At 46.0% G+C, this 19135-nt stretch overlaps 1 protein-coding gene and 1 non-coding gene across 6 annotated transcripts; both read right to left on the minus strand.

Annotated features, from left to right (window-relative positions):
• Positions 1 to 5987: 5987 nt before the first annotated feature.
• LOC139554900 (glucocorticoid modulatory element-binding protein 1-like) lies at positions 5988 to 14652 on the minus strand. 5 transcript variants are annotated; one of them, XM_071368160.1, is made up of 10 exons: positions 14514 to 14652; positions 13274 to 13421; positions 13024 to 13070; positions 12820 to 12938; positions 12250 to 12353; positions 11832 to 11980; positions 11377 to 11514; positions 9901 to 10038; positions 9390 to 9527; positions 5988 to 7517 (listed from the first exon to the last, which is right to left on the minus strand). In XM_071368160.1, the coding sequence occupies exons 2-10, from the start codon at positions 13402 to 13404 to the stop codon at positions 6517 to 6519; spliced, it is 1965 nt and encodes a 654-aa protein (XP_071224261.1). In that variant the 5' UTR covers positions 13405 to 13421; positions 14514 to 14652; the 3' UTR covers positions 5988 to 6516. The 5 variants fall into 5 exon arrangements, with proteins under 5 accessions (XP_071224261.1, XP_071224258.1, XP_071224259.1 ...); XM_071368157.1 differs by having other exon boundaries at positions 12820 to 12941; XM_071368158.1 differs by having other exon boundaries at positions 12820 to 12941; positions 13274 to 13418; positions 14514 to 14610.
• Positions 14653 to 14831: 179 nt separating this feature from the next.
• On the minus strand, positions 14832 to 14967 carry LOC139555426 (U11 spliceosomal RNA). Its single transcript, XR_011671008.1, has one exon. It is a non-coding gene; the product is annotated as a U11 spliceosomal RNA (small nuclear RNA).
• Positions 14968 to 19135: the final 4168 nt, after the last annotated feature.

Raw genomic sequence — 19135 nt, forward strand, 5'->3', positions numbered from 1 at the left:
CAACCACCACTACCAACTTTCACACCACTACCAACCACCACACCACTGCCAACCACCACACCACTACCAACCACCACACCCACATCAACCACCACACCACTACCAACCACCAACAACCACCACACTACCAACCACCACCAACAGCCACACCACTACCAACCTCCATACCCACACCAACCACCACACCACTACCAACCACCGCCAAACACCACACCACTGCCAACCACCACACCACTACCAACCACCACACCCACACCAACCACGACACCCACACCAACCACCACACCGCTACCAACCACCACATCCACACCAACCACCACTACCAACTGCCACACCCACACCCACACCAACCACCACAACACTACCAACCACCACACCACACCACTGCCAACCACCACACCACTATCAACCACCACACCCACCACTACCAACTGCCACACCAACCACCACACCACTGCCAACCACCACACCACTACCAACCACCACACCCACACCAACCATCACACCACTACCAACCACCACACCACTGCCAACCACCACACCACTACCAACCACCACACCCACATCAACCACCACACCACACCACTACCAAACACCAACAACCACCACACTACCAACCCCCACACCCACACCAACCACCACACCACTACCAACCACCAACAACCACCACACTACCAACCACCATACCCACACCAACCACCACACCACTACCAACCACCACACCAACCACCACACCACTACCAACCACCGCCAAACACCACACCACTGCCAACCACCACACCCACACCACACCACTACCAACCACCAACAACCACCACACTACCAACCACCATACCCACACCAACCACCACACCACTACCAACCACCACACCAACCACCACACCACTACCAACCACCGCCAAACACCACACCACTGCCAACCACCACACCCACACCACTACCAACCACCACACCACTACCAACCACCACACCACTACCAACCACAACACCCACACCAGCCACCACACCCACACCACTACCAACCACCGCCAAACACCACACCACTGCCAACCACCACACCATTACCAACCACCACACCACTACCAACCACGACACCCACACCAACCACCACACCACTACCAACCACAACACCCACACCAACCACCACACCCACACCACTACCAACCACCACACCACTACCAACCACCGCCAAACACCACTGCCAACCACCACACCATTACCAACCACCACACCCACACCAACCACGACACCCACACCAACCACGACACCCACACCAACCACCACACCACTACCAACCTCCACATCCACCACTACCAACCGCCACACCCACACCAACCACCAACCCACTACCAACCACCACTAAGACCACCGCCAACCACCACACCACTAACAACCACCACACCACTACCAACCACAACACCCACAACAACCACCACACCCACACCACTACCAACCCCCGCCAAACACCACACTACTACCAACCACCACACCACTACCAACCACCACACCCACACCAACCACCACACCACTACCAACCACCACACCCACACCACTATCAACCACCACACCACTACCAACCACCACACCCACACCAACCACCACACCACTACCAACCACCACACCCACACCACTATCAACCACCACACCACTACCAACCACTGCCAACCACCACACCACTGCCAACCACCACACCACTACCAACTACCATACCCACACCAACCAAGACACCCACACCAACCACATCACCACTACCAACCACCACATCCACACCAACCGCCACACCCACACCAACCACCACACAACTACCAACCACCACACCACTACCAACCACCACACCACTGCCAACCACCACACCACTATCAACCACCACACCACTACCAACCACCACACCCACACCAACCACCACTACCAACTGCCACACCCACACCAACCACCACACCACTACCAACCACCACACCATTGCCAACCACCACACCACTACCAACCACCACACCCACACCACTACCAACCACCAACAACCACCACATTACCAACCACCATACCCACACCAACCACCACCAACAACCACACCACTACCAACCACTGCCAAATACCACACCACTGCCAACCACCACACCACTACCAACCACCACACCAACCACCACACCCACACCAACCACCACACCGCTACCAACCACCACCAACCACCACACCACTGCCAACCACCACACCACTATCAACCACCACTACCAACTTTCACACCACTACCAACCACCACACCACTGCCAACCACCACACCACTACCAACCACCACACCCACATCAACCACCACACCACTACCAACCACCAACAACCACCACACTACCAACCACCACACCACTACCAACCACCACCAACAGGCACACCACTACCAACCTCCATACCCACACCACTACCAACCACCACACCACTACCAACCACCACACCCACACCAACCACGACACCCACACCAACCACCACACCGCTACCAACCACCACATCCACACCAACCACCACTACCAACTGCCACACCCACACCCACACCAACCACCACAACACTACCAACCACCACACCACTACCAACCACCACACCACTGCCAACCACCACACCACTATCAACCACCACACCCACCACTACCAACTGCCACACCAACCACCACACCACTGCCAACCACCACACCACTACCAACCACCACACCCACACCAACCACCACACCACTACCAACCACCACACCCACACCAACCACCACTACCAACTTTCACACCCACACCAACCATCACACCACTACCAACCACCACACCACTGCCAACCACCACACCACTACCAACCACCACACCCACATCAACCACCACACCACTACCAAACACCAACAACCACCACACTACCAACCCCCACACCACTACCAACCACCAACAACCACCACACTACCAACCACCATACCCACACCAACCACCACACCACTACCAACCACCACCAACAGCCACACCACTACCAACCTCCATACCCACACCAACCACCGCCAAACACCACACCACTGCCAACCACCACACCACTGCCAACCACCACACCCACACCAACCACCACACCGCTACCAACCACCACATCCACACCAACCACCACTACCAACTGCCACACCCACACCAACCACCAACCAGCACAACACTACCAACCACCACACCACTACCAACCACCACACCACTGCCAACCACCACACCCACCACTACCAACTGCCACACCACTGCCAACCACCACACCACTACCAACCACCACACCCACACCAACCACCACACCACTACCAACCACCACACCCACACCAACCACCACACCACTACCAACCACCACACCACTACCAACCGCCACACCAACCACCACTGAATTACCAACCACCGCCAAACACCACACCACTGCCAACCACCACACCACTACCAACCACCACACCCACACCAACCACCACACCCACACCAACCGCCACACCACTACCAACCACCACACCCACACCAACCACCACACCACTACCAACCACAACACCCACACCAACCACCACACCACTATCAACCACAGCACCACTACCAAACACAACACCAACCACCACACCACTTAGACCACTGCCAAACAACACACAACTGCCAACCACCACACCACTACCAACCACCACACTAATCACCACTACCAACCATCATACCAACCACCACACCACTACCAACCACCACACCCACACCACTACCAACCACCACACCACTACCAACCACCACACCACTACCAACCACTGCCAAACACCACACCACTGCCAACCACCACACCCGCCAACCACCACACCCACAACCACACCACTACCAACCACCACATCCACACCAACCACCACTACCAACCACCAAACCCACACCAACAACCACACCCACACCAACCACCACACCCACACCAACCACCACACCACTACCAACCACCACACCCACACCAACCACCACACCACTACCAACCACCACATCCACACCAACCACCACACCCACAACAACCACCACACCAACCACCACACCACTAAGACCACTGCCAAACACCACACCACTGCCAACCACCACACCACTACCAACCACCACACCCACACCAATCACCACACCCACACCAACCACCACACCACTACCAACCACCACACCACCACCAACCACCAGACCACTGCCAAACACCACACCACTGCCAACCACCACACCACTACCAACCACCACACCCACACCAATCACCACACCACTAGCAACCACCACACCAACCACCACCACACCACTACCAACCACCACACCACTACCAACCACCACACCCACACCACTACCAACCACCACACCATTACCAACCACCACACCCACACCAACCACCACTACCAACGACCGCCAAACACCACACCACTACCAACCACCACACCCAAACCCACTACCAACCATCACACCCACACCAACAACCACACCACTACCAACCACCACCAATTTATTTGTCTTTTAATTTTAATATTAAAACACATTACAAAGTCATTATGGAAATAACCTCTGTTTACTCAAGGCTTGAAAAGTTAACTATAGAACAGGTCATTACAGATATATTAGTTAACTTTAAATACCCTGCAAGTTTGTTCACATTCATTGACCAAAATAATTGAATGGATTTATTAATTTCTGTCTCAACACCGCACTTCTGTGTCTGAAAGCGATCAGGATAATGGAACTTTGCATGTTATTATGAGTAAAGAAAACAAAGTAATAACTTTTGTTATTTGTTCTAGGCTGGGCAGCGGTTTGGGTAAAGGTGTTATGAATGCCGTATGTATACCCGCTTCCTAAAGTGTTAACAGCATTTTGTTCAGCTTGACATTAGAGACCCTGTTATTCTACTTTGACTTACATAAATAACCATCTTAGTCATACTTTAACTTTAGGTCCATTTCTGTCTATTAAACTTGTGAGGCAAAATAACCACACACTAAACATCATAAACAGAGAAAGAAATTGCAATGGAGAGAAATGTGTTCTCTATGGAACTTGCATATACAGTACCAGTCAAAGGTTTGGACACACCTACTCATTCAAGGGTTTTTCTTTTTTTTTTTACTATTTTCTACATTGGAGAATAACAGTGAAGACATCAAAACTTTGAAATAACACATATGGAATCATGTATTAACCAAAAAAGTGTTTAACAATTCTTCAAAGTAGCCATCCTTTGCCTTGATGACAGCTTTGCACACTCTTGGTATTCTCTCAACCAGCTTCATGAGGTAGTCACCTGGAATGCATTTCAATTAACAGGTGTGCCTTGTTAAAAGTTAATTGTAGAATATCTTTCCTTCTTAATGTGTCTGAGCCAATCAGTCGTGTTGTGACAAAGTAGGTGTGGTATACAGAAGATAGCGCTATTTGGTAAAATACCAAGTCCATGTTATGGCAAGAACAGTTCAAATAAGTAAAGAGAAACGACAGTCCATCATTACTTTAAGACATGAAGGTCAGTCAATCTGGAAATTTTAAAGAACTTTGAAAGTTTCTTCAAGTGCAGTTGCAAAAACTCTCAAGAGCTATGATGAAACTGGCTCTCATGAGGACCGCCACAGGAAAGGAAGACCCAGAGTTACCTCTGCAGCAGAGGATAGGTTCAAGTAACAGACACATCTCAAGATCATCTGTTCAGAGGAGACTGTGTGAATCAGGCCTTCATGGTCGATTTGCTGCAAAGAAACCACTACTAAAGGACACCAATAATAAGAAGAGACTTGCTTGGGCCAAGAAACACAAACAATTGACATTACACCAGTGGAAATCTGTCCTTTGGTCTGATGAGTCCAGACTTTAGATTTTCTCACCATACAGACAATCACGTGAAAAATTATGCAAATCTTGAAAAGAAAAGGCTTCCAGTGAAGAGTACAATAAGTGTCGATTCACAGAACTGACAACAGTGAGCTCAACATATTATCTTTGTTTTGTTTTACAAAAACTGCAGAAAAGACTTCATCCCAAAAGCTGCACAGCGGAAGAGTGGTATGCTTTCTATTTAATGAAAGAAATATAGAGCAGACTTTATTGTTTTAGAACTGTTGCTGTCATCCCACAGTAGACCTCTAGCCACACACACACACACCAAAAGGGTAACACACATGTTACAAAACAAACAACATCAGATACCGTGCCTGGCTGTGTTGTCATTTTGATACAAATGACCGAAACAACAATGAAAATAATGGATACCCTGGCCTAGCTGCTAAGGACCACAGCTTAAGAAGGCTAGATCTTTGGCAGCTCTCTGTGTAAATAGCATACTCCAAACACTTACTCACACCACAAGTATGCCTGCATGCTCTTTTATGTTCTGTCTATGAGTCCACCCTCTGTATGTGCTGTTTTGCCAGCTCTTATGATCAGTCACAGAGAGTTGGCAAGACAGCACAAACATATCTGGAACCAGGCTAGTCCATCCCTACTGTCTCACATGGCAACATGGAGAGGAGAGGGTATTGTCTCTGTCTGCAGAGCAGAGCTGGGTCATTTAGCCTTGTCCTCTTCCTGAGTCTCCTCCTCGATCACCATTATCCTTAGGCATGAGATCTGCCCGTTAGCATCCAGCTCTACCCCCTCTACCTGGCTCTGCTGCCCAGCTTCGAGAACCTCCCCCTGGGCATTCTCTGACTCCCCCTGAACCACCATTCCCTCCCCTCCCTTCCCCTCCTCCGAGACCATGGTCACATCCATCCCACCATGGACGACCATGGCGAAACCCTCCTCCCCAACCTCAGCCTTTCCTTCTTGGGCCAGCTGTAGCTCCATCACCGCCCCCATGGTCTGGTCGCCCGGTGCAGGGTCGATCTCGGTCACGGTCGTTTGTGCCTGGCTCTTGTCCTCTACTCCCTCCACCAATCCCTCCTGTACCATCCCCTCCTGGTGGAGTACCATTGTCCTACTCTCCACAACTTGGCCCATGGGCTGCTCAACCATCATCTCCCCACTGACGGTCACCTCTCCCTGGGTGAGTTGGACCAGCTCCAGGGGACTCATCATGGTTCCTCCCAGCTGACTTGGGTCCTGGAGGGTGGTGCCCACCAGCGTCAGCCCTTGGGACGGTTGGAGGGTCAGGGTCTCTGTCTTGCCGTCGGCCCCAAACATGGTGGTGATGTATTGGGTGAAGGTCTGGGCGCCAGCCGGTAGGGTGTGGAGTGTCACCGTGTTGTTCTGTTGACCCAGCGTGGCCATGGGGAGACCTGACAGGCCAGACAAGCCGGACAGGGAGAAGGGCTGGCCCATGGAAGAGAATGAAATGGGGGAAAGTACAGTGAACTGCTGGGGCTGCAGGGTGGCTGTCTGGGGCTGGTAGAGGGAAGAGGTGAGGAGGGTGGTGGAGGCTGGCCGCTGCAAGCGAGGTCGTTTGGCCTTGGGCTTGGTGGGTTTGCCTCCTGGGGTGTGACTGATGTTGTTGTGGGGCTGGGGGTGGCAGAGCTGAGCTCTGAAGTGCTGCTGTCGTCTCTGTTCCTCCAGCTGCAGCTCCAGGTCTGTGGAGATCAGTCAGAGGTCAGAAATTACTCAGGTGGTGCCCTACAGTAATCAACCGTATCAATTAGCAAGTTTGAGGCAAGATCCAAAACAGGTCCATCTTTGCTATTGAATGTAGACTTGGCTTTTTTGTTTCCTGACCATTGACATTAAATAATATGACTAAAATGGAAATGATCCGGAACAAAACATCATAGGAATATTTATATACAGTGGGGAGAACAAGTATTTGATAACCTGCAAAATCGTCAGTGTTTCCTACTTACAAAGCATGTAGAGGTCTGTAATTTTTATCATAGGTACACTTCAACTATGAGAGACGGAATCTAAAACAAAAATCCAGAAAATCACATTGTATGATTTTTAAGTAATTCATTTGCATTTTATTGCATGACATAAGTATTTGATACATCAGAAAAGCAGAACTTAATATTTGGTACAGAAACCTTTGTTTGCAATTACAGAGATCATACGTTTCCTGTAGTTCTTGACTAGGTTTGCACACACTGCAGCAGGGATTTTGGCCCACTCCTCCCTACAGATCTTCTCCAGATCCTTCAGGTTTCGGGGCTGTCGCTGGGCAATACGGACTTTCAGCTCCCTCCAAAGATTTTCTATTGGGTTCAGGTCTGGAGACTGGCTAGGCCACTCCAGGACCTTGAGATGCTTCTTACGGAGCCACTCCTTAGTTGCCATGGCTGTGTGCTTCGTGTCGTTGTCATGCTGGAAGACCCAGCCACGACCCATCTTCAATGCTCTTACTGAGGGAAGGAGGTTGTTGGCCAAGATCTCGCGATACATGGCCCCATCCATCCTCCCCTCAATACGGTGCAGTCGTCCTGTCCCCTTTGCAGAAAAGCATCCCCAAAGAATGATGTTTCCACCTCCATGCTTCACGGTTGGGATGGTGTTCTTGGGGTTGTACTCATCCTTCTATTCCTCCAAACACGGCGAGTGGAGTTTAGAGCAAAAAGCTCTATTTTTGTCTCATCAGACCACATGACCTTCTCCCATTCCTCCTCTGGATCATCCAGATGGTCATTGGCAAACTTCAGACGGGCCTGGACATGCGCTGGCTTGAGCAGGGGGACCTTGCGTGCGCTGCAGGATTTTAATCCATGACGGCGTAGTGTGTTACTAATGGTTTTCTTTGAGACTGTGGTCCCAGCTCTCTTCAGGTCATTGACCAGGTCCTGCCGTGTAGTTCTGGGCTGATCCCTCACATTCCTCATGATCATTGATGCCCCACGAGGTGAGATCTTGCATGGAGCCCCAGACCGAGGGTGATTGACCGTCATCTTGAACTTCTTCCATTTTCTAATAATTGTGCCAACAGTTGTTGCCTTCTCACCAAGCTGCTTGCCTATTGTCCTGTAGCCCATCCCAGCCTTGTACAGGTCTACAATTTATCCCTGATGTCCTTACACAGCTCTCTGGTCTTGGCCATTGTGGAGAGGTTGGAGTCTGTTTGATTGAGTGTGTGGACAGGTGTCTTTTATACAGGTAACGAGTTCAAACAGGTGCAGTTAATACAGGTAATGAGTGGAGAACAGGAGGGCTTCTTAAAGAAAAACTAACAGGTCTGTGAGAGCCGGAATTCTTACTGGTTGGTAGGTGATCAAATACTTATGTCATGCAATAAAATGCAAATTAATTACTTAAAAATCATACAATGTGATTTTCTGGATTTTTGTTTTAGATTCCGTCTCTCACAGTTGAAGTGTACCTATGATAAAAATGACAGACCTCTACATGCTTTGTAAGTAGGAAAACCTGCAAAATCGGCAGTGTATCAAATACTTGTTCTCCCCACTGTACATATCTCAATCTCCCTTCCTCTGCCTGAAGTTACTGAATTAAACATTACTCACTGGTCAGTGTGCTAATGAACTGCTCCTCTCCAGGGTCAGTCTGTTCTCTCCTTACGTTCAGGATGTGTTTGACCGAGTCCAGCAGGCCAAACACCTGGGCCAGGTTACTCAACACTGCCACCTCTACCAGACAGGAATCTGAGATCCATCAGTGGGCAACCAATCACACGGTCAGTAACAACACATCCATCAACCCATCACAGGGTCACTTACAACACATCCATCCACCCCCCCCTCACATCATCTGTAACAACACATCCATCAGTCAATCAATTAATCAAAGAAAAGAAATGTAAACTTTATTCACTTACTGAAGTAAGACAATTCAACAAGACATAAAATGTGTCCCCTATTTGTGGGGATGCCCCACAAAAGACCCATAATGTAGACTTTACTTTATTTAATCCCCAGAAACCAACATTGCACCTGTGTGACACCATATACCCTTAGAAAGTACCTGTACCCTGTACCCTATTCCCTGTGTCTTAGGTGCCAGTGTGCCAGTACCCACCCGCGTCCTGCAGGGCAGCCTGCTCGCTGCGTAGCTGCACTCCTCTCAGCATCTCCAACAGCTCTGTCCTGATGTTGTCTACCACCTCCCCCATCAGGCCCACGTCAGCTATGCCTTTCCAGAAGTTCAACGTCTCCTCTGGGGGAACAAAGGACACAGCAGAGTTCAAAGTAGTTTATATGCCATTTGAGTAACGAGGTAGAGAGAGATGAGAAAGATCTTAAGTCAATTACATGTGTCACATACTTTCAAATACTTGAGATGTGGTTGGTTTAGCTTGACCGGCATATAGGATGGGCGGAGTTTGCACTTTGGGGATTATTCCATTGGTTCCATTTTACCGGTCGAGCTAAACCAATGGCACCCAATAGCAAGTATCTGACATAATGTATTTGACCCAGGTATGAACCTTAGATTGATACAAGACTAATGACCAGAAAACTACAATGAACAAAAATATAAATGCAACATGTAAAGTGTTGGTCCCATGTTTCATGAGCTGAAATAAAAGATCCCAGAAATGTTCCATATGCAAAAATTTCTCTCAAGTTTTGAGCACAAATTTGTTTACATACCTGTTAATGAGCATTTCTCCTTTGCCAAGATAATCCATCCGCCTAACAGGTGTGGCATATCAAGAAGCTGATTAAACAGCATAATCATTACACAGGTGCCCGTTGTGCTGGGGACAATAAATGCTGACTGCAGGAATGTCCACCAGAGCTGTTGCCAAATAATTTTATGTTTATTTCTCTACCATAAGACACCAACATCGTTTTAGAGAATTTGGCAGTACGGCCAACCGGCTTCAAAGCGCAGACCCCTGGTGTGTGCGAGGAGTTTGCTATTGTCAACGTCGTGAACAGAGTGCCCCATGGTGGCGGTGGAGTTATGGTATGGGCAGGCATAAGTTACGAACAACAAACACAATTGTATTTTATCAATTGCAATTTGAATACACAAAAATACTGTGACGAGATCCTGAGGACCATTGTGAGGCCCATTTTTAAAAAGGTATATGTGACCAACAGATGCATAACTGTGTTCTCAGTCATGTGAAATCCATATATTTTTTTATAGATATTTTTTTATATATTTAACCTTTATTTAACTAGGCAAGTCAGTTAAGAACAAATTATTATTTTACAATGACGGCCTACCCCGTCCAAACTCTCCCCTAACCCGGACGACACTGGGTGCGATTGTGCGCCGGCCTATGGGACTCCCGATCACGGCCGGTAGTGACGCCTGTAGCACTGAGATGCAGTGTCTTAGACCGCTGCGCAACTCGGGAGCCAGATTAGGGCCGAATTTATTTAAACTGACTGATGTCCTCATATGAACTGTAACTCAGTAAAATCAATTAAATTGTTGCATGTCGCATTTATATTTTTGTTCAATATATTTGACATCAGAGTTGTGAGTGCAACTACAGGAAATAGTCACTAGTGGGAGCTGTCTGGGTGAAGAACACACCTGATATCTCACTGGTTTCCTTCTTCTCTGTCTCCATGGCTACAGCCCCTGAACTCCACTCCACTGTTCCGGTCAGAATCTCTGACCGCTCCTCTGTTGTCATGGCAACCTGGCCACCATTACCTATCACCACCTGGGCTACATGTCCAACAGGGGAGAGACATGGTCAGCTACACTACTTACAATATTCAATGCACAAAATAACACGGATGGTTCTGGGCCTGGATGTTTATTGACTGATACTGTATTCCAAACTTGTGTATATATCCCAATGAAAATGTAAAGTTAATGGACATGTGTACGATATCACCAATTAAAAAATAAGTTAAAATGGTAGAAAATAGGATTAAAAGGTTCCTTACAGAAAATAACTGCCTGACAAACTTTTAAATTGTTTTGCCATCAGATAACCTGAGATCTTTACAGCCCTCAGTGAGGGGTGGGTCTGGTCTCACCTTGTGAGGAGATGGGTGTGGTGAGTCCGCTGCCATCAGGGGGGAAGCGTGTGTTGTTGATCAGTAGGTCAAACTTGGTACTACGACACGTGTTGGTGCACAGAGTGCTGTGTTCATAGAAGTCTAGCTGCCCCGAGTCCATCATCTTCCTGAAGGAGAGAGATTATTAGATAAAGGACAAGAGTGAGGAAAGACAGAGGGAAGAGAAGGGAAACATCATCTACATCAATCACCTCGGGTTGATTTTCCCCTCAGACCTGGGATCCTAACTGGCAACCCTCCAGTTTCTGGCCCACCTCTCTAAATTCAAACTACCTCTAGATTATGTCTGTCTATCAAATGATCTCAGATCTCTACACAGGTGCTTAGGGGCTAGAGTCTAGCGGTTGATTTGGGACTGGTCGACTCTACTCCTCACCTGAGCATGACCCCTCCCATCCGGATAGCTCTTTTCCAGTCCTTCAGTGTAGCCTTCCCAGACATGTGGACAAACTGCTTGGGACTGATCAGTTGGTCTTCATACTGTATGGGGCAGACGTTATTGGGAGAGAGTTTAGAAAGGAACCATACCTGTTCACTGGGATTACAAACATATACCTACACCACCTTATTAGAAAGGAGACAGCAAAGAACCAACTGGCCAATGAGAAACATTCAACCGATGTCTAAGGCATTGTTAAAGCAAACAACTGGTCCTGTATGGCTCAGTTGTTAGAGCATGGTGTTTGCAATGCCAGGGTTGTGGGTTCGATTCCTGGGGCCACTCATAAGTAAAATGTAAGCACACATGACTAAGTGGCTTCGGATGAAAACGTCTGCTAAATGGCATATATTAAATGGTATGTGACAATCTCTTCTGCTGACATTGTACAAACAGGATTATAAGTATATCAATAGCTGGCAGGCTGAGCTGTTCCTTCTCTGCATACTAACATTTGAAAAACTTGATGATTTCTGTAGAAAATACAATGACCATGACAATACTAACCTTGACACATTTGACGTTTATTCCAGGACAGACAAACTTCTTGACCAGCAGCACAGCTTTACACTCTCCACATGTGATGGGATAACCCAGCTCTACCTCCTCCCCATCAACTGTGGCTTCTTCTGAAGGAACATTTTTTATTATATACTTTGTTTGTGTTTATTTATGTGTGTGTTTATTTATATATGTGTATATGTTCCTTACCTGGGTATGCCTCCACAGCTGTGTCTGTCTCTCCTGACTCATCCATACTGCAAGGGAAAGTGAAACACAACAAATGAAAATGTTGGCAAAAAACAAAGCAGGGTCTGACTATGTTAGCTCACTAACCTAAAGCCTGGGCAATTAGCTTGGGGAGTCATCATGTGAGCATGGTTCACCGAACCAACTCTGTTACACTAGTCTTGTCCCCTTTTCCCCTATCAGGCCCAAGTAAACATCAGTCTGTACCTACCCTGCTGTGATTGGTTGTAGCTGGAGGATGACCTGTGTGTTGCTGTCCTCATCATCACCATTCTCTTCATCAGTAGCCTTCACCACCACCAGGTCCCCCATGGAGACCGTTGTCACCTCGGTTTGTGCCATCCTCCCAGTGTAGCCTACTGAAGGCCCAGGTGAGTATAGGGAAGAAGAGCACAATGGTTACAAATAAAGTAGATTAGAATAATGTGTGTGTGTGTGTGTGTGTGTGTGTGTGTGTGTGTGTGTGTGTGTGTGTGTGTGTGTGTGTGTGTGTGTGACAAAGATTACAGGAGGACAGACTGGACGAGGCAGAATCTGGATAAGATGTTCTTAGGGCAGACCATGCTCGTAAACAGATTCAATTGCCTCAAAGTTTCAGCCAATGACAGTATGGTTTTTCAGCATTTTAACCTCCAAAGTGTTACTTTATTCTGTCATATTTAGAAAAGGGGGCACAACATGGTTACTAGCTAGTTTCCTTTTTTACTTGATCTCTACAAAACTTGCTGTGCATAACTTTTAACTAGTAGCTAGCTATTGTTACACCGGATCTCCAAACTGAAACTAGTGTACTGCACTGCCCATACCCACAGAAACGTTGCGTTAGCTAGCTACTAGTTCAACTTTATGCACAGCAAGTTTTCACAATTTTTCTACTGACAACGTTTCTATGGGTATGGGCAGGGCAGTGCATTAGTTAGTCATAAGATCAGGTCTAACATTGATAGCTAGCTGCTAATGCACCATTTGCCCAAATAGCCTACACCAGTGAGGTATATATGAACGGCTTACGCCCATGCAATGACAATGTACTATCTTGCTAGCAAGGTGGCGGCTTGTAACTAGCAAGATGGCTAGGCTAACTAAAATAATAGACTCTGGGCAGAGGTTTGGAGCTTAAGCAACCTAAGGCTGGGTTGTTACTAGCCACCTTGGATATTTACATAGTGACGGCGGTTACGTGACGCTTTTTTCTGAACAAGCGTGCGCCCGTTCGTTCAACTTTTTCCTTTTCTCCGCTCTCAAAATTACGTCCCTGTGCGGCAGCACGTACACGAAAACAACAACGCGGCGACGGCGTTGCCCAGCCATTCGGAGCGAGCCCGGGGTGTTGCCCCTTTACAAATACCAAACTCTACGTGGAGATAGACATTACCTAGCATATAAATCAGTTCGCCTTTATAACCCGAATAAACCTAAAATTACAAAGCCATCGTTCTGAATTTCCTTACCGTTTTTACGAAGTCGAATACATCCCTACAAGCTGCTGGGCATGCGCACTTCGTGCAGTTACACTTCCTGAGATATAGCGCGGCTCGCCAGTCATGCATGCTGCTTCCCCCAAAATAGGTCAAACATAAAACACAAGCCTGTTGACAATCAGTCGCTGTAAAAAAATGTTTTGACAGCAATCATCACTTATTTCACTGACGTTCGGGTTACGACCTGCTTTAGCAATTGAATATTTAATTTTGTGGACCAGTGACACAGGCCTGTCTGTTTGTACAGGCGCCGAACAACAATTGATCTACTTTATTTGTACAACATATTGGGGCGCAAAGATTCACGATCATTCGCAACCCCAGAAGGTAAAAATTATGCTTCCGAAATCTCTTGATATAGATTCCGCAGGAAAGGTGGAATATCACTACCTTCCCTGTGCTATACATAGCAGAAGCCCTTTTTACGGTAAAACACACAGTTCTACAATCTGGTCTCGGAACACAGGGACTTCAGTCAGGGTAGAGAATATAATTACCTTTATTTTACGAAACATGTTCTGTTTGTGATTTTCAGTTGGGTTAAGCATTTAAATCATATATTAGATGACAAAACAAGAGATAGCATTGAATCAAAACAGAATTAATTGAATTTATCTGTAATTTTTCCTGCCGCAAAGCATCATGGGATAAATAGGCTGACCTTGCAATTTTATTCCAAATCGACACTACCACCGACCCTCTTACGTCCCATTCCTCCTGAAGTGTGTACTTGTTCACGACTCCCCCGCAAATGTACAAATATTGGATCGGTGTACTGGCGTTTCCATCCATATACCATTCATTTCTTTTCAAATCCATGAAGGGAACAAATGCACACTTCAGAAGAAATGTGAGATTGTTGGGACACACCTCTAGGGGTTAACCATTCCGGAATGGGCAACTTTGATTGGGGTCCACAAAAAAACGAATCTCATCAGTTTATTTAATTGTATTATTATTGGTCCGCGGATTGCCCATCCCTGATCTAGACCAATCTAGACTCGGTACCAGGCCAAAATCCATGCTCAGTAGGCTTACAAAATACCTTTACTGTCACTTTCATAAAATAATTAACTTTAAAAAGATATGATCATATAAATGCATCAAGTCTTTCTTTAATTTAACATAACATTTATTTTATCTTTCACCACATAATCACACATTTTGACAGCTTACAAAACCATATGATACAGCTCAGCTAAACTAAATGTACATTAGAAATTGCACAGAGTGATTTGCACTGTCATTTTAATGAATTTGCACCTTTAGCTTGTGTGTGTCTGCATTTCCTCACTCCAGATGTTTCATTGAGAACCACGGTTGTTTCTACCATAAGTCTACCATGGTTTCTAAAGGTGAGCTTGGACAGCAGTGGAGGGTGCAAGTGAAAGCAATATCAGTGAACAGCTTCATTTCCACAAGTGGTATTAATTTGTTATTGTTGTTATTGATTAGTTATACCAATTAACAGTTGTGATTTTCAACAGAGGCTGATGAAAATTAAAACACAACATCACTATTATTACCATACACAGTTTTATGTTTATTAGTTGAAGTTTAGTATTTTATTTGCACTGTGATTCAGCTAAGTGGGTCAGGTATGCAGTTCTGTTGTTACCAAAAGAGGACGCCACAACCCTGGCATGGAGATGGTCAATCATAATATGGCACCATGGACATAATGTTGTTTATTGACTGAATACCCCTTTAACAGTAGAGTACCTTGCCCAGAACATTTAGAATAGAAAATAAATAACATGTATTCCGTCAAGCTGTGAACTGTGATCAGACTTAGTCAGAGGCAAAATAGAGGCATCAACTGCACTGCTGTGATGCTATGTCTAGTTCCAAGCTTGCCAAAAAACAGAATTTGCAAGAAAAATGCATTAGTGATTTGTCATATGTTGTTGTACTATCAAGGACCTGTTGGATACTACAGATTTAAATAGATTGTTTTGTCAATTGATATTCGAGTTACAGTATTATGATATAACTATCATCACAATGAAAATTGCCACTTATTACTTATAATCAACTAAACACTTTCTAAAATATCAATTATTTAGCATTTTTCTGCTCTAAAATCTAAACGTTTCTAGTTCAACTGGCAACGCGTCAAGATCCAAGAACCAAGCTCAATCTCTTCTTTCAAGTCCTTGAGCCTGATTAGGCTGTTGAATATAGCTGGTGCTCCATCTCAGTGACATGGGACTTTCTCCAGATACAACTTTTTCATAGACCGTCATCAGCATCATCACCACAGCTTGCTATTTCCTGTTTTCTTCATATCTCATGTAACAATACAACCAATAAGAATCCTTATCAAATTCAGTGATCGGGAATATTCACTGACTGCATTCACTGACAAGCAGCTGTATTACAGCACATATTATCATTATTGTAAGCATTAAAAATACAGCTGTACAAAAGAAACCCTGTTATAAATTACACACAAAGCTGAAAAATGGAAGAGGTACATACCATAAGGAACATGATTTGACTTTAACTTCCTTTGTGGATTAGAATGGAAATATTTGCTGCTTTTCAAAAGGAGTTGAATTGCGATGACCAAACAGACAGCAGCCTAGATTATCATACCTCTGAAACCATGTCTGAAAAATATAATTCTCAATTTCCATACATTCCCAGGCAAGACTGTTTTTGTTCATTTAAAGGGCATGTCTCTTCTCCCTAGGCCTCAGGTATTGCCTTCTCTTTGTAGATGTGTCCTTCCTTACCATAACAAGAACATGGATCAATACAGATTGTCATAGTTATTAGTTAGCCAACTGATTTAACTTTTAAAGAAATGAGACATGGGTTATGACCTGTGATAACAGAGGTTTAAATAAAGTCTGTGAATGTTCACTAGAGCTGAAAAACTGACCACGGCATAACTATAAACCCGGTTAAACCCATGAGTGTGGGAACAACTAAACTATGTTTGCATCAGACTTTGTAAAGCAAGAGGCAAAACCATACGGACTGTATGTCGACAAACACATACTGTTGTCAAGAAATTGTTTGCTGAGGCTTTGTAAGTTGTTTGCCAGAATGTATATAAAGGCTTCCAAAAGATTAGTTAGTTAGACATTCCTTTCAACAAGTCAAGTCGCATGACCATGATACAGCCCGTATGCTCCTGGACCTTGCCCAATGACCACTGAAACACAAAACCAACATAGAACACAATATTATAAAGTCACTGTTGCTGAATGCACAATGTCTCTCCTGTCATCTACAGTGTGTGAAGTGTCTGGTGAGGTGTGGTGCTGGTGAGAGGTGGACAAGGTGAGCTGAGGGGAAGGAAGGAAGGAAGGAGGGAGGTAGGAGGGACCAGGCAAAGTGAGCTGTTATCTAGGCCCTGAGCCATGGCTGTACACTCCTATGGTAACACCAGAATCTACAGCCAAGTCTCAGCGCAACTGTTATCTGCACTGGGGTTTGCTGTATAGAGGTAGTAACCAAAGAAAACTAGAGTTATCTTCCTATGCCTCTCTGCAAGTAGAAAGGGCCTATAGTCAGAGCAGTGCAACATTCTGGCTGTCTTGATATCGGAACCATTCTGATGGAGCATGGAAGCCATTAGGGCCGAAATGTCATGTTCTCAACCAGATAATGTAATAATGCCAATAAATTGCTATTATGGCTACAAAAGCCCCATGTGAACAGTCTTAAAGTCAGCCAATACCTCTCTCCAGTTAAAGGAAAATTGTTTGGTGTGGTTTTCCCCCTTGAAGACCCACTTTGGAAGGTTTGTTTTGTTTTTTAATATGCCATATAGTATACAAATACAAAGAGTGGCTACCAAATGGTTTGTGGCTTCAGCAATGCACGACAAATGATAGATATGTTTTTAAAAATGTTGAAAACATTACTCGTCTGCTCTGAAGTAGGAAGTCCACAACATGATGCAACATGAAAATGATTTGGCTTATGTGCACTTACATAGATTAGTAGTCTACAGGACCATATTGATTAGCAGGGAACGGGGGGTCGTGGTGACACATATAGAGTACAGTTTATTCTCCCTGCCTATTATCAGTGACCTTTTAACACCAGAGCTAACCATACCGAACATGATGTACAGTCTCAGGGGACTGCAGGCAGAGCAACGACATATGCACACACACACGCACAGCCAAACAGGAGCCAACCAACAACAACGTAATAGGAGTGATGCCAGACCGCAATAATGCATTGTCCGCAAGTCCAGACCTTGCCTGCTTGAGACTCCAGTAACTCCTGCGGCAGCAAAGGGCATCCAGGAATGAATAGGATATGTACTGGAATAACTCAAGGCCTGATCTCTCTCATACAGGTGTCTCTGGCTGCAGCCCAATTCGGATCTTTTGCCCAATTATTGGCAAAAGGCCTTTTCTCATTGGTCAAATGAACAATAATTGGGCAAAATATCAGAATTGTCTGCCTGTGAAAATGCAGCCTCTGTGTCTGCCTTACCTAACTGGGCCCAAAGCTACCCAGGTGATGCTAATTTTTGTACGTTTAGCATGTACATGTATGATGCTTTTCCACTGCAAGGATTTACACTGGTGTTTGACTCAGACTCCTAAAGACTCAGACTTTTGTGT

This window comes from Salvelinus alpinus, chromosome 26, assembly GCF_045679555.1.
Source record: "Salvelinus alpinus chromosome 26, SLU_Salpinus.1, whole genome shotgun sequence".
Classification (NCBI taxonomy): domain Eukaryota; kingdom Metazoa; phylum Chordata; class Actinopteri; order Salmoniformes; family Salmonidae; genus Salvelinus; species Salvelinus alpinus.

Excerpts from the sequence above, each read along its gene's own strand:
- LOC139554900 (XM_071368157.1), bottom strand. The coding sequence starts at position 13,404 with ATGGCACAAACCGAGGTGACAACGGTCTCCATGGGGGACCTGGTGGTG. Across the intron at positions 10,039-11,376 it reads GGAAACCAGTGAGATATCAG|AGGAGACGTTGAACTTCTGG; the intron begins GTGTGTTCTTCA and ends TTGTTCCCCCAG. Across the intron at positions 9,528-9,900 it reads GGCTGCCCTGCAGGACGCGG|ATTCCTGTCTGGTAGAGGTG; the intron begins GTGGGTACTGGC and ends GATGGATCTCAG.